This window comes from Anoplophora glabripennis, unplaced genomic scaffold, assembly GCF_000390285.2.
Source record: "Anoplophora glabripennis isolate ALB-LARVAE unplaced genomic scaffold, Agla_2.0 scaffold359, whole genome shotgun sequence".
Classification (NCBI taxonomy): Eukaryota; Metazoa; Arthropoda; class Insecta; order Coleoptera; family Cerambycidae; genus Anoplophora; species Anoplophora glabripennis.
This window is the reverse complement of record NW_019416471.1, coordinates 247,083-260,949: the sequence shown is the minus strand read 5'-3', so window position 1 is coordinate 260,949 and position 13,867 is coordinate 247,083. Positions and strand designations below refer to the sequence as shown.

At 34.7% G+C, this 13,867-nt stretch overlaps 3 protein-coding genes across 3 annotated transcripts; all 3 read right to left on the bottom strand.

The window, feature by feature from the left end:
- Window positions 1-3,192: 3,192 nt before the first annotated feature.
- Window positions 3,193-6,450, bottom strand: LOC108907766 (facilitated trehalose transporter Tret1-like). Its single transcript, XM_018711558.1, has 2 exons — window positions 6,363-6,450; window positions 3,193-4,187 (listed from the first exon to the last, which is right to left on the bottom strand). Exons 1-2 carry the CDS (start codon window positions 6,448-6,450, stop codon window positions 3,193-3,195), a joined length of 1,083 nt encoding a protein of 360 aa, XP_018567074.1.
- Window positions 6,451-7,226: 776 nt separating this feature from the next.
- LOC108907765 (facilitated trehalose transporter Tret1-like) lies at window positions 7,227-8,057 on the bottom strand. Its single transcript, XM_018711557.1, has one exon. The coding sequence runs from the start codon at window positions 8,055-8,057 to the stop codon at window positions 7,227-7,229; it is 831 nt and encodes a 276-aa protein (XP_018567073.1).
- Window positions 8,058-10,501: 2,444 nt separating this feature from the next.
- LOC111691571 (facilitated trehalose transporter Tret1-like) lies at window positions 10,502-11,359 on the bottom strand. Its single transcript, XM_023454628.1, has one exon. It carries the CDS (start codon window positions 11,357-11,359, stop codon window positions 10,502-10,504), a length of 858 nt encoding a protein of 285 aa, XP_023310396.1.
- Window positions 11,360-13,867: the final 2,508 nt, after the last annotated feature.

Sequence of the window (13,867 nt, the reverse complement as noted above, 5' to 3'; positions counted from 1 at the left end):
ATCATTTGATTCTTGGTAAATACCAAGTCGTGCAACGAAGTGGTTGCCGAGTGAAAAGGAGAGAAAAGTTTCCTTATTTTTTTTTACTTTTAAATCTGAAGGCAATTTATTTTTTCTCATCGTCTATGTGAACCAAATTAGAATTATTTCACTAATCCAACATATTTAGCATTTCAGAACTTAATTTCACGAGTACATTCTTAATTCCTAATTGTATATACTTACATTTTTGCAATACTTGGACATAGCCACACATTCAGTTTTCACAAACACAAACTAACGTTATCTTCTAGTTAGCTTCAACTATCTAATTCGATTTTTTCCATTGTATTCACTGATTGGAGTACCTTTTCCGCACAAGAGCAACTTATCAGTTATTCAACCCAGTATCTGGAGGTAGTAAGTTATAGACGTTCCCACCCAAGCTTAGACTAATCTGTTGACACAGATCAATAACCATCATCGTTCATAGTCTCCTTCATCGAGAACAAAGTCTATTACGGCAACCCCCCACAGAGACTCCATATACCTTACTACATACCACACGTAAGACCCTAATAACAAACACTGTCTTTGCTCAGACGATGTAAAGATCAGTTGAACTTTATTGTACGTTTTTTTTTTGGCAACATTCTAAGAACCATTTAAAACCATCTGGAAATTTTTGTAAACGTCAAGGTTTAAAATAAAATTTCTTATCGACAATCCTTTTATCTCATAGTTTAAAATGATACCTATTAAATTTAAAAAAAGCTATTCCTATGTGCTTGTTGGTTTGTCAATTCAAAAGGAAAAAAGTGTTGCAATGGTCATTTTCCATATTGCCTACATGTCCTCTCAACCAAGTAATGTACACACAGAGGAATGTTTGTGATAGAGAAATAAAATAGAAAATTAAAGGAATGTTGTGCATTTTTTACAGAGAAGTGATTTTTGTTGGTTTTTATAAAATTAAACTTTTTTCTGTCTTCTACAATAATGCAGCAGTATTTTTATTTCAGTGTAACATCCTGCGAAAATCAAGTAATACTTAGTCTGACACTGGATAAAACTCTGCCAGATATGGGAACAAATTCGATTTTAAATAAATATTTTTACCTTTCCGATAATCAATTTTATAGCGACTGAGAACAGCAAATGCTACAAAATTAATGTCTTCCGATGTAAACCAATTATCAGACAAATAATAAAAGCGTTTTAATCTTTGCACCCTAAAATACATATTTTCCTGTTCGACAGCTAATATTTATATTAAGTATTAAAGCAATTAGTGCCATAATTTATCATTTTTGTATATTATATCAACATCCCGTTTACAACAAGGACTTACTGTAGATAAAGTAAATTTCACTACTATGGTTTTACAGGGTGTTTCTTAATAACGTGCTAATATTTAAGGAGGTTATTCTTGGATACATTTTAAGAAAAAAACTTCATACGAACATAGATATGTCCTAAAAGTCAACTTTTGAACTACAGGATGCTAAAGTTTCATGAAAAAACATTTTTTTATGACTTTGGTATTACCCTAGATATTTTTTCAAATTTGATACACGCCTTCTAGTCATCGAGATGCATTTTCTGATGTACAAACAATTTTATTATTTTTGGCAGTGGCGTCTGTTTGTATTGAATATTTTTGAAGAAAAATATGTTACGCCAGGGTAATTTCTTTTACCATTCCAAAATGTATGTAGATTACTGTAATTTAATAATTTCAACGTTTAAAAGTTATTATCTTAAATAAATTATTGTTCAAAGTTACATAAATCTTTTTTTTCTTCGTAAGTGGTCCAATAAGATGCAAATGAATGAATTTTATTTTTTTATGCGAAAACCGTACGTCAAACGAAAAAAATTCAAGACACCACATTTGCTCAGACAGGAATGAGGATTCCGAAAATGATACTTTAAGAAAAAGCAGTTACGTAACATATTTTTCTTCAAAAATATTCAATACAATACCTGTACAGACGCCACTGGCAAAAATAATAAAATTATTTGTACATCAGAAAATGCATCTCGATGAATAGGTGTGTACCAAATTTGAAAAAATATCTAGGGTAGGTAGGCAAAGTTATCATAATTTTTTTTTTTCATAAAACTTTAGCACCCTGTAGTTCAAAAGTTAAGACATTTAGGACATATGTTGACATGAAACTTTTTTCTTAAAATGGACCCAAGAATAACCTCCGTTATTAAGAAACACCCTGTATACAGGGTATTTATTAAGTATTCGTACAAATTTTACAGGGTGAATCTTTGACTAATTTTAAGATAAAAAGTTCATATGAACATGGGTTGATACTTGAGATACACAGCGTCCAAAAAACAATTTTTGTTTCAGCTATTATTGTAAACGTTAATAACTTATTTGTAGAAGTAGTTTATATTAGTCTTGTAAATGATCTAAGTTTGTGACTCGCAATTCAATCAATAAAGGACATTTTTTCACTTGTTTTTTAAAAACTCTTAATTACTCAACTTACAAAATTCCAACGCAGGTTTAACTTTAAACCCATTTTATTACAAAACGGCTGCTTTCAGCGACAAATATTAACAGTGCATTTTGTACGTAAAATTTAATGGAAATGTTTAGTTGAAATGACATACAGTGCGACACAAAAAAGTTATGGTTATCCAGGCACAACACTGTATGTGGTGCCTTCTAATATGAAACAAAAAATATTTTAGTTAGTTTCTCATCAATAATACTCCGAATTTCGTCAAATGTCATGTTCTTGAACAAAAATATAATCAAAATAGCAAACTAAATTTTTTTTGGACGTTCTGAATCTCAAGAACCAAGCGGCTGCGGACCCTTGTCCATATGAACTTTTTATCTTAAAATTAGTCAATGATTCGCCCTTTAAAGTTTGTGCAAGTAATTAATAATCATCCTGTATATTTCTTATACCAATAGTATTAACATATTCTCAGTTGTTAATGTGTTTTTATGCTTTTTCAAAACTTTTTTGCATTTAAAATTACTTTAGTTAATTAATCTTCAAACGTTATCATTATGATTCATGAAACAGTTTTTATTACACTATCAAAAATAACATAAAATATCTTTATAGCGCGTCTATTTTACTTTATTAAAAGCTCAATTAGTTGAGGAATAGGAAGTAAAGAATCTGTTTTTTTTTATATCCTTTATTTCGAAAGTTAACTGTTATATTGTTCCATAAACTATAGTATTTCTTGTGGCGATATTTCATCTGGCGACATTTCATCTGGCGATTTTCCTTCAAGTTCACTCTTGATCTGTATAAAGATTTTCCCCTTTGTCTCTGGAAATAAAAACCATGCAAAGAACGGTACAGTTGCTGTAATACCGGCAAAGATGTAGAAGGTGGCGTCGCTACCAATGGCGTCCACTACGTTGAGGAAAAATCTAGACACGAAAAAGGCTAGCAGCCAATTAAAGGTAGATGCGGCCGAACTGCACTTTGCCGTAACTTCTGGAGCGAATAGTTCCGAGGGAGCCATCCATGGAATGGGGCCAATACCAAAACAGAAGCCTGCGATGAACACCATCAGCGACAATATGGAGAGGAAGCTTATCTTGCCAATATCGTCTTTTTCAATAATTGCGCTGTTCTTCAAGGTGAAGAACAATCCTAACACAGCGGCAGAAATTGCCATAGTGACACTCGAGACTATCAGCAAAATTTTTCTACCAAATTTATCCATGACCAACGAGGAAACTATGCTAACACCCACCTCGACTATGCCGACTATGATGACGCACCATTGAGGTTCTAAACTTGATCCAGCCGACGTGAAGATTTCATTCAGGAAAAAGAGTATTGGGATGACGCCTGAAAACTGTTGGTAGAACATCAGCATCAGGCATATCAGCGACGCCTTCTTGGAGGCCTTTGTATTCATGGACACCCAAAATCCGGGCCTCTTCGCATCTTCAGCTATTTGTTCTTCTATGATCACAACTTCATGGCTGAAGTCGTACATTTTGCCGCGTAGGAATTGGAAGGTTTTCGGAACTTTATCTAATTTTCCGTTTCTAATGAGATAGACGGGTGTTTCGGGCATGAATATGAAACTAATTGCACAAACGATCGGTACTGCGAGCATTAAGATGTGAAATGCCAGCAAGGACACAGCGTATCCAAAAATCTGTGCGTACAAAATCCCAATCGTTATGAACAAATGGAGGAACGTACCTATAAGATTAAAAAGTTGGTTAAAATCTTTTTATAACTCTAAGTCAAGTGAACATCTGCAACGTGGATGGTGCTGGTGGTAAAAGGCTTATTCGAAGGTCGCACATTTTAATGAAAATATATAGTGTCGCCTTTCCCCGGTTTTAGACAAGGAATACAATTTGTGGAAAAAGTATGAGGGGTTTGGTGTTTATTACGAGAGATTAATAATGATTGACTCAGCACTCACTTGCTGATATATTTCCCTAGTTTTTACAGCTCACTGCATAGTTTTTTTGTTGTTTTATAATCGAGAAAGCAATTTAATCAATTTTGCGTTTGATATCATGCTTCATAATTTTCGAAAAATTTATATTTCTGACATAAGAAACGCACTAGTATGCCTTTAAGCTAAGGCCAACATGAAGATATGCTGTGCATGAAAGACGACGAAGAAAGTGATATTTGTTATTTTTAATTTTTAATTAACTCCATATCTATCCGATTTAATACAATTTTTGAGAAAAATAATCTGTATATTTTAATATAGGTTTGAGTACTAGTCAGGGTATCCCAAGGTAAATAATTTCTTTATTAAAAATTATGTTTTCTCGGAAAGTGATAATCCTTCTGGACACTATACCTACAGGGAAATACATACTGTATATTATAAATTATTTAGTAATCAATATAGTATTATTTGATCAAACGTTTGTTTATCTTCGACAATAGTGCTTCATGTGTACATAAAAGCTTATTCTACAAAATGTTAACACGACTTTTAAAATGTTTAGGTCATTCTAATAGTGACTGAGCTGCAATAAACCTTTTGCTTCATTCAGTTGGTATTTACCTAAACTATAGTTATGTTTCAAGATTGCCTAAGGAAATCTACTACCTACAAAAACCAAAGTTTCTTTATTTCCATTATTTTCTTTATACCGTAAATTTGTTGCTTATTTTGCTACAATTTATTCCTGCTCGACCTAAAACTATATGAACATCTGCAATGATTTTAATTGCGTGTAACATCCTGTGTAAAACAATTAATACTTAGACTGAAACTCGATAAAATCCGGTCCCGAACCAAATTCGATGTTAAAGATTTTTCTGTTTTCGGTAATCAATGTTACAGCGACTGACATCAAATGCCACAAAATTCATGTCTTCCGATGGAAACCCATTAACAGACAAATAGTAAGTAAAACGTTTGCACCCTAAAATATGTATTCATTTTCCTGTTCAACAAGTAATTAATTGTTATTTTAAGTATTTTAGCAGTTAGAACTATAATTTACCACTTTTATACATTACATAAATATCTCGTTTTCATCAAGCACTTGCGATAAATAAAATGATTTCTACGAGGTGTTTGTTAAACATATGGCAAAAAATCAGGGGGTTAGTCCTTGAACTATTCTAATAATATTTTGTCCTCTCATTTGTTCCGAAAATACAGGACGAGAATTTTCGACTAACAATATTTTCTTAACGAAAATTACATGTAAAGCTTTTTAATCTACAAGAACTGTTGAAAGTGAGGATACAAGAATCCAATTTTCTCCTCATTCACTCAACTCTTTCAAAAACACCAGAGTAGTTTCTTATTAAGTTACATCCAGCAATTATCCGATTAAGTCCAGCAATCGAGCAGGCCATAAGTGAGGTCCACCTCGATCATTCCAGCAACCACGCTAAAATGTGCTGGTGCACCATCGTGCATAAACCACATTGCATTTGTTGTTGCCAATGGTACATCCTCCAGAAACTGACGTAGCGTTTGTTTCAAAAAATTGCGATACACTTCGCCGGTAAGTCTTCCTGGTAGAATTACCGTTCCAATTAGCCAGTTATCCACAATTGCAAGAAAACGTTCAACGACAAAAAATTATGTCGAAAACAATCTTCAAGTACCTCATGTGCATTTTCTTCAGCCCACACATGGTTGTTATGAAAATTACTTATGGCATTTCTTGAGAAATTTCCTTCATCAGTAAAAACAATTAATGTTAGTAGTTGACGGATTTGAATCAAAGTATGCAAAAATCATTGACTGGATGAAAATCAGTAGGAAGAAGTGTCTGAACGCGTTGTATGTGGTATGTGTACAACAAATAGTCCCTAAGAATATTCCAAATGGTCCAAACTTACATTCAAAATATGTGCAATTTTTCGAGTAGAAGTATCTGGATCTACCTGTATCATATCCAGCACATTCGTTTCCTCTTCTACAGTTCTCACTGTCATCGCCCTTCCTGGTCCTCCACTTCGTTTCAATGTGCATGTTTCATGAAGACGTTGATGAATATTTTGGAAGGTTTTTCTATCACGAACATTACGGTCAGGAAATCGTTCAATGTACAACCGCCTAGCTTTTAATGAACTGCCACCAGCAGGTCCGTATATGAGATGCATGTCAGTCATCTCGGCGTTCGTATAGTGATTCATGATAGAGTACTTAAATAACAAAAGTTTAACTGTTAAAGACAAAAAATCCACGTCAAACAGCCAAACGTCAATCAGTCTCAACAAATTCGACACATATAAAATGATCAATCACGAGGCGTATTAAATCAAATCCACGTTGCCTCCTTTTTTTCTTCCAAAAAAGAAGAGATAAACCCAGTGTAGTACGTCATACTTTTATTTTAACTGTATTCATAATTTCAAAAATATCAAAATTGGTTTTGTCGAAAATTTTTCTCGCCCTGTATCTTTGGAACAAAGCGGCTTCTCAAAAATCAGCAATGAACAAAATATTCTTAGAATAGTCCAGGGAATAACCCCTTCAATTTTTGCCGTATGTTTAATAAACACGCAGTATATTTCATATTACCATATTAGCTATCTTTATGCTTTTTTACTTTTTGCGCATTAACAATTGCTTTAGCTGATCAAGCTTGAAATGATCTCATGACATGAATCAGTTTTTATTAAACCATCATAAATTCAAACTATATTGCGTCTATCTTACTTTATAGAGTGGGAACAGAAAGTAAAGAATATGATTTTTTATGTCCTTTATTTCGTCACTTAACTTCTACACTGTTCCATAAACTATCACATTTCTTCTGGCGATGTTCCTTCAAGTTCAGCCTTGATTTGTATAAAGATTTTCCCCTTTGTCTCCGGAAATAAAAACCATACAAAAAACGGTACAGTTGCTGTAATACCAGCAAAGATGTAAAAGGTGGCGTCGCTACCAATGGCGTCCACTACGTTGAGGAAAAACCTCGTGACGAAAAAGGCTAGCAGCCAATTAAAGGTAGATACGGCTGAAGCGAACTTTGCCTTAACTTCTGGAGCGAGCAGTTCCGTGGGAGCCATCCACGGAATGGGGCCAAGGCCAATACAAAACGCTGAGATGAATAGCATTAGCGACGTTACGGGAAGGAAGCTTATGTTGTACACGGCGTCTTTATCGATAAGTGCGTTGTTCTTCAAGGTGAAGAACAATCCTAACAGAGCGGCAGAGGCAGACATAATGGCACTCGACACAATCAGCAAAATTTTTCTACCGAATATGTCCATGACTAACGAGGAAATCATGCTAACACCAACCTGGACAATGCCGACTATAATGACGCACCATTGAGGCTCTAAACTTGATCCAGCCGAATTGAAGATTTCACTTAGGAAAAAGAGTATGGCAACGATGCCAGACGACTGTTGGTAGAACATCAGCATCACGCATATGAGTGCCGCCTTCTTGAAGGCCTTGGTACGCATCGTCTCCCAAAATCCGGGCCTCTTCGCGTCTTCGGCTATTTGTTCCTCTATGATTACAATTTCATTGCTGAAGTCGTACATTTTGCCGCGTAGGAATTGGAAGGTTTTCGGAACTTTATCTAATTTTCCGTTTCTTATCAAGTAGACGGGTGTTTCGGGCATGAATATGAAACTAATTGCGAAAATGATCGGCACTGCGAGCATTAAGATGTGAAATACCAGCAAAGACACAGCGTATCCAAAAATCTTTGCGTACAAAATCCCGATAGTTATGAACAAATGGAGGAACGTACCTACAAGATTCAAAGACTGGTTAAAATGCGTTTCCAAAGTCGCTCATTTTAGTAAAATTCATTTATATTTTATTGTGGATGCATTCTAGAATCTTTTTTTACCTATATACAGGGTGTGGCGTGTATAATTTATAAAAATTAAATTACAGCTTCCTGATGATATTTTTAAACTCTTATACGAAAAAGTTCCATCTTCGCGTTTTGTTTTTGTAAATTAAAGTTTATTTATTCAACGAAAATGAAGGCCGACCCTGTGTTATTTATTAAAAGCTTTAGAAATAATTTTATGCGACCCGAGATGCAACCTTATTATTTAAGTCGGTATAATCTAATACTAGTAATACTAAAAGAAGGTTAGGTTACATTGTCAAAAAATTTGTATAGTCAACTGATTTTGTATTTGTACTGAATTTATTATTCACTTAATTATTAAATACTATTATAGGTCTGTTCCAACATGAGTCAGGAATTGGTTCCGAACCGTTCGAAATGTGCATCCAACTAATTCTTGCGATATATTCAGTGAAGACACATTTAGAACTTAGCTGGCCAAACATTTCTAACGGTTCGGAAACAATCCCTGACGCTTGTTGGAACAGACCTTATATATAATTAAGCATCGTCCATCGACCCATCAGTGTTAAAAAGTGAAAGATTCCAGACAAAAGTTTTTATTTTGTAATTCCACGATAGTGACACTGTAATTTTTATAAAGAAGTAAAAAATAAAAATAGCGTGCCGATTACATTAAAAACGAGATTCTTATTTCCTAATTTGCTTAATTTTTTAGTTTGTGCACAAACTAGTTTTACAATGAACCGAGAAAACAATGCATTAACTATTTCCAAAAGTGTCGATATGGTGTTAGTGTATGGTGCAGGAGAAAATGGGCTTGCGGTGACTAGGTTGTACCGGAAACGATGACCACAACGTCACCCCCCATGTGCAAATAAAATCCTACAGTGTGTTCAGCGGATGTGGGATACGGCAAGTATAATTCCTCGAGGAGAAGAACGTGGTCAGCAAGTGAACTTTAATGTTGAAGATGCAGTGTTGGAAAAGACAAAGACCCCACAATTAGTACTTGATGACCCGCCCAGCAAATAGGAACCTCATCTCGTACCGTACATCGCATCTTAAGGCGCCAGCTGTTGCATCTCTATCATTTGCAACCAGTTCAACAGATTGAGATCAACGAATGCGTTTTGTTTTTTGCGGCAATGTGCCAATCAAGTAGACTAACAGATGAGACGACATTTACCCATGATGAAGTGATTTTCCATAATACGCACATATGGACTTTTATCTTTGGAGTCACTTGAAGTCATTGATTTACAATACTCCAATTGCTACGGTGGAAGAATTGCGAAACCGTATACTTGAAGCTGCTGACACAATTAGAGGAATACCTGGAATTGGGGAAAATATTCGTCAAAATTGGGTGTGTCGGTGCCATGCCTGTATCCGCGCTAATGGGGATCAATTTCAACAGTTTCTCTGGAAAAGGTAAGTTTTATTTCATTTTGTTCCATATTTTAATGGAATTTGTTTAGTGTAGGCAGTTGGTAACTGTATGTTTATGGATATGGTTTTGTTTGCGAACTCTTATTACTATTAATTATTATAATAAGAAAATATCAGTTTTTTTTAATATCTATTTTTATTAGATTGTACTTTTGCATTGAAAAATTCCCCAAAAATTGAGAAGTAGGTATATATCTTTCAACGACGATTTGTTTACGCGGCTGGTCTACAGCACGTAACTGATCGTAGAGCATACGGACAGGACCGTTCCAGAGAAAATATTTTGATCCATAATTGAATTTTAATTTACGGAAAAAACGCAAGAATATAACTTTTTGGTATAAGACTTTTCTATTATAAATTTCGTTAAGCAGCTGTAGTTTAATTTTTATAGATTATACACGCCACACCCTGTAGTGTCATGTTGCTTCGATTTTAGACAAAGAACAAAATTAGTGGAAGAAATGTGAGGGGTTAAGTGTTTATTACGAATGGCAAATAACTACTGATTCAATAATCTCTTGATATATTTACTTAATTTTTATTCCGGCCTGATTAATTTTTTGATGTTTTGCAAACGAGGCAATTTTATAAATTTCATAATTTTTTTATATTTTGATTAACTAATGCTTCTGTCATAATTACGAACTTATGGATTAAAAATGCGTATAAATTGTTCCAAATTCTACATACATTTAAAGAAAATGCATAATCTTTATGTTGTTTATTTACATTATTCAATTTATAAAGCGTTTCATGGACATTTCTAACAGCAATATGGAGGTAGGTTTATTTTCCTGAGAGTTCGCTCTGTATTTCTGCGAAAGTTTTGTTTTTAGTTTCTGGAATTATAAATAGTACGAAAAATATTCCAGTTACCATCACAATAGCGAAAAAGTAAAAGGTAATGTCGTTACCGATGGCTGACGCCACGTTCAAATAGAATTTTGTTACGATAAAGGCCAGAAACCAGTTGAACACGGCAGCGGCCGAACCACATTTTGCTTTAATCTCCGGAGGAAATATTTCCGAGGAAGCCAGCCATGGTATAGGTCCCAGTCCGATCGAGAACGCTATGATGAATATTATAAGAGAGAGGATGGGGAGGAAGCCTATATCTTGAATTCCATATTTATCGAGAGCCTCGTAGTTCTTCAGAGAGAAAAACAATCCTAATAGAGCGGTAGATAGGGCCATTAAGGCGCATGATGCCATCAGCAGAATTTTTCTTCCGAGCAACTCAATGGACCACGAGGAGAACACTGTGGCGATCACTTGGACGATACCGATGATGATAACGCACCAATGTGCCTCTAAGCTAGATCCGGCGGACGTGAAAATTTCCTTCGCATAAAAGATGACGGCGTTGATGCCGGACAATTGCTGGTAGAACATCAGCATGAAGCAGATCAGCGTTGCTTTTATAGCGGCCTTGGTCTTCAGGGTCTCCCAAAATCCAGCACTCTCCGCTTCTGAGGCCATTTGCTCTTGTATGGTTTTGATCTCTTCGGAGGGATCGTAGTCTTTTCCTCGAAATTTTTTATATGCTTTCGGTATCTTATCGACTTTTCCTTTCCTGATCATATAAACAGGCGTTTCCGATTGGAACAGGAAAACTATTCCGAAAACGATTGGCACCGCTAACATTAGGTAATGAAATACCACCATCGGCACAGCGTATCCAAAAACCTGAGCGTACAAAATTCCAATCGTTATGAACAACTGGAAGAACGTACCTGCAAGATGCAAAGGACGATTAAAAAATTGGTGGTTTCGTCTAGGATGACAACTTTTCGTGGAGAACAGAAATAGAAAGATATCCTATGTCAATTCCAGGAAATTATAAACATTTATCTTTTTTATTTTATTTAAAAAGTTTAAACGATATTTATTAAGCAAAATTGTACGTCGCTTTAGTTGAAATGTAATTATTTTAATGGCTGCGATTGTATCGTCTTAAGAAATGATTACTGTGGATACGAAATTATTGTTAATTTTCTTCAAGCAGTGGATCAGTAACAGCACTCAATTAACTTGCATCACAACTTGCACGAAATTTGAAACATTCTGTACCTAGATAAATTTTCTGTATGTGTATATAGGAAAAGTCAGGCGTAGTTAACGGCGGTTTCACTATTTTTAACTACTTTTATTTCGGTGGTTCTGGGAGATATCCACCTCAAATAAATTAAAGAGCAGAGCAATTACGTCTCTTTGAATGCTATAATAATAATATTGTCAGTCTGTATCTAGAAAACTAATTCTTTACTACATAAAATCACATATTATAAAGTTGTCTTTTTTCTTAAATCACCTCCTGCAATATTTTTATATACTAAAGTCCATCTAAACATTGAGTTGAACCACGTAAATAAAACTTAACAAAAGGTAGAACCATGTTGTCATATTTAGTCTTATCTTTTTGTATTAATGTGGGAAGAAAGTTTTATAATTTATTATAATAAGAAAAAACTCAAATGTTGTTATGCGATTTTCATTTGTTTTCAAGCTATGAAATACATTTCAAAAAGTTAATGTATTGATTAAATGTTCAATAACAACACCATTGGCCTCTAGACACTTTCTGCATTTTAAGGTTGTTTCAATGTCATTTCAAGGTCAAATTCAGAAAAAACCGAGCGATCAAGTCCAACCACATATTATACGGGATTTTGGGGTCTCTGATTTCGAATCCGAGGTCAGTTTGTCTGTATCAGCTTATTTGAAGGTCAACTCAAGGTCAAGTTGAGAAAACCGAGCAATTAAGTCTAACCGCCTGTTATATAGGTTTTTGGGTTAGCTGAGTTCGAATCTGAAGTCAGTTTCTCTGCATCAGGTCATTTTAAGGTTGTTTCAAGGTCATTTAAAGGTCAGATCAAGAAAAAACCAAGAAATCGATTACCGTTTTTGAAGTCTCTGAGTTCGAATCCAAGGTCCAATTATAAGACGATTTAGTCCTCCACTACTTGATTTGTGTCGATTAGCTTAATGTGAACCGATGGTAAGGAGGATTGGCCAAGTTTTAGGTCACTGATGTGAAACTCATGCGAAGTCCTACAACCTTCGTACAGGTCATTTTTGTGTGAAACAAGTAGTTTTCGAGATAAAAGATCTGCTCATTTGCTCTTTCAGATTAACTTGTCTGAACCTTACGTACGTACTTGTGTTTAAACTCAAATGATTTTAAAAAACTTATTTTTATTATCAACAATTTTAGCTTACTGACCTTACCAGAAGTCCTTTTTCTCAAATCAACCTTGGAATATCCTTGAACCTTTATTAATACATATACATGTACCTCGGATTTGGATTCAGCGACTAATTGATTCCAGGGTTTATTCCATAAATTAACTTTCAAATGGCCTTCAAATGACCTGACGCAGACAAACTGACCTCAGATTTGATCTCAGCAACTGCAAATACGTTTATAACAGGCGGTTAGACGTTGGTCTCAACTTGACCTTGAAATGACCTTGAGACGACCTTCAAATAACCTGATACAGACTAATTGGCCTCCGATTTGGACTGGACAAGCCATAAAACCTAAACTCCGAGATACTTTAATTTAATACACTTTTTCTCAATCTGACCTTTAATTGACCTTGATCCTGACTAAAAAAATTTTCCTCTTTCGGCCAAAAATGAAGGGGGCGAAAACCGGTCTAATTAACCGTCCCGCATTGATTGCTGCTATAGATAATACAATAATGTATTAATTTAATTGAAATAAGTGTTTCTATGATTGTTAAACGTAAATTCTATTAACTCCAAAAGTAGTTGGTATATGCATGCATATACAGGGTGGGCCACCAGTAACGCCTCGGTCGCTAGTGACCAAACGGCAAATGTTATAGAAACATGTTTAGGTGGGTATGTGTAGGTTGATTACGGCTACATTTTAAAAATATTTTGAAATATACAGGGTGTCCAGGAAAAGCGTACCATATCAAAGTTATGTTTTTTTAAATGGAACACCCTGTATTTTACTGCATTTTTGAAAGCACCGTAAAAAAATAGGTGAACTTTATTAAAGGTTCTGCATACCTAGGACTTACAGTTTGTGAGATATTTCAATTTAAGTGAAAATGCAGACTTAGCGTAGAAATTTAATATTAGCAATAAAAAAATAATTTTAAGGAAGCAGCTTTGGAGGGT

What these genes read in the sequence shown, in the direction of transcription:
- LOC108907766 (XM_018711558.1), bottom strand. Translation starts at nt 6,450, where the DNA reads ATGCACATTGAAACGAAGTGGAGGACCAGGAAGGGCGATGACAGTGAG. An exon ending in ATGTGCTGGATATGATACAG is followed by an intron (nt 4,188 to 6,362) that starts GTAGATCCAGAT and finishes TTAATCTTATAG; the next exon opens with GTACGTTCCTCCATTTGTTC.
- LOC108907765 (XM_018711557.1), bottom strand. Translation starts at nt 8,057, where the DNA reads ATGCCCGAAACACCCGTCTACTTGATAAGAAACGGAAAATTAGATAAA.
- LOC111691571 (XM_023454628.1), bottom strand. Translation starts at nt 11,359, where the DNA reads ATGTTAGCGGTGCCAATCGTTTTCGGAATAGTTTTCCTGTTCCAATCG.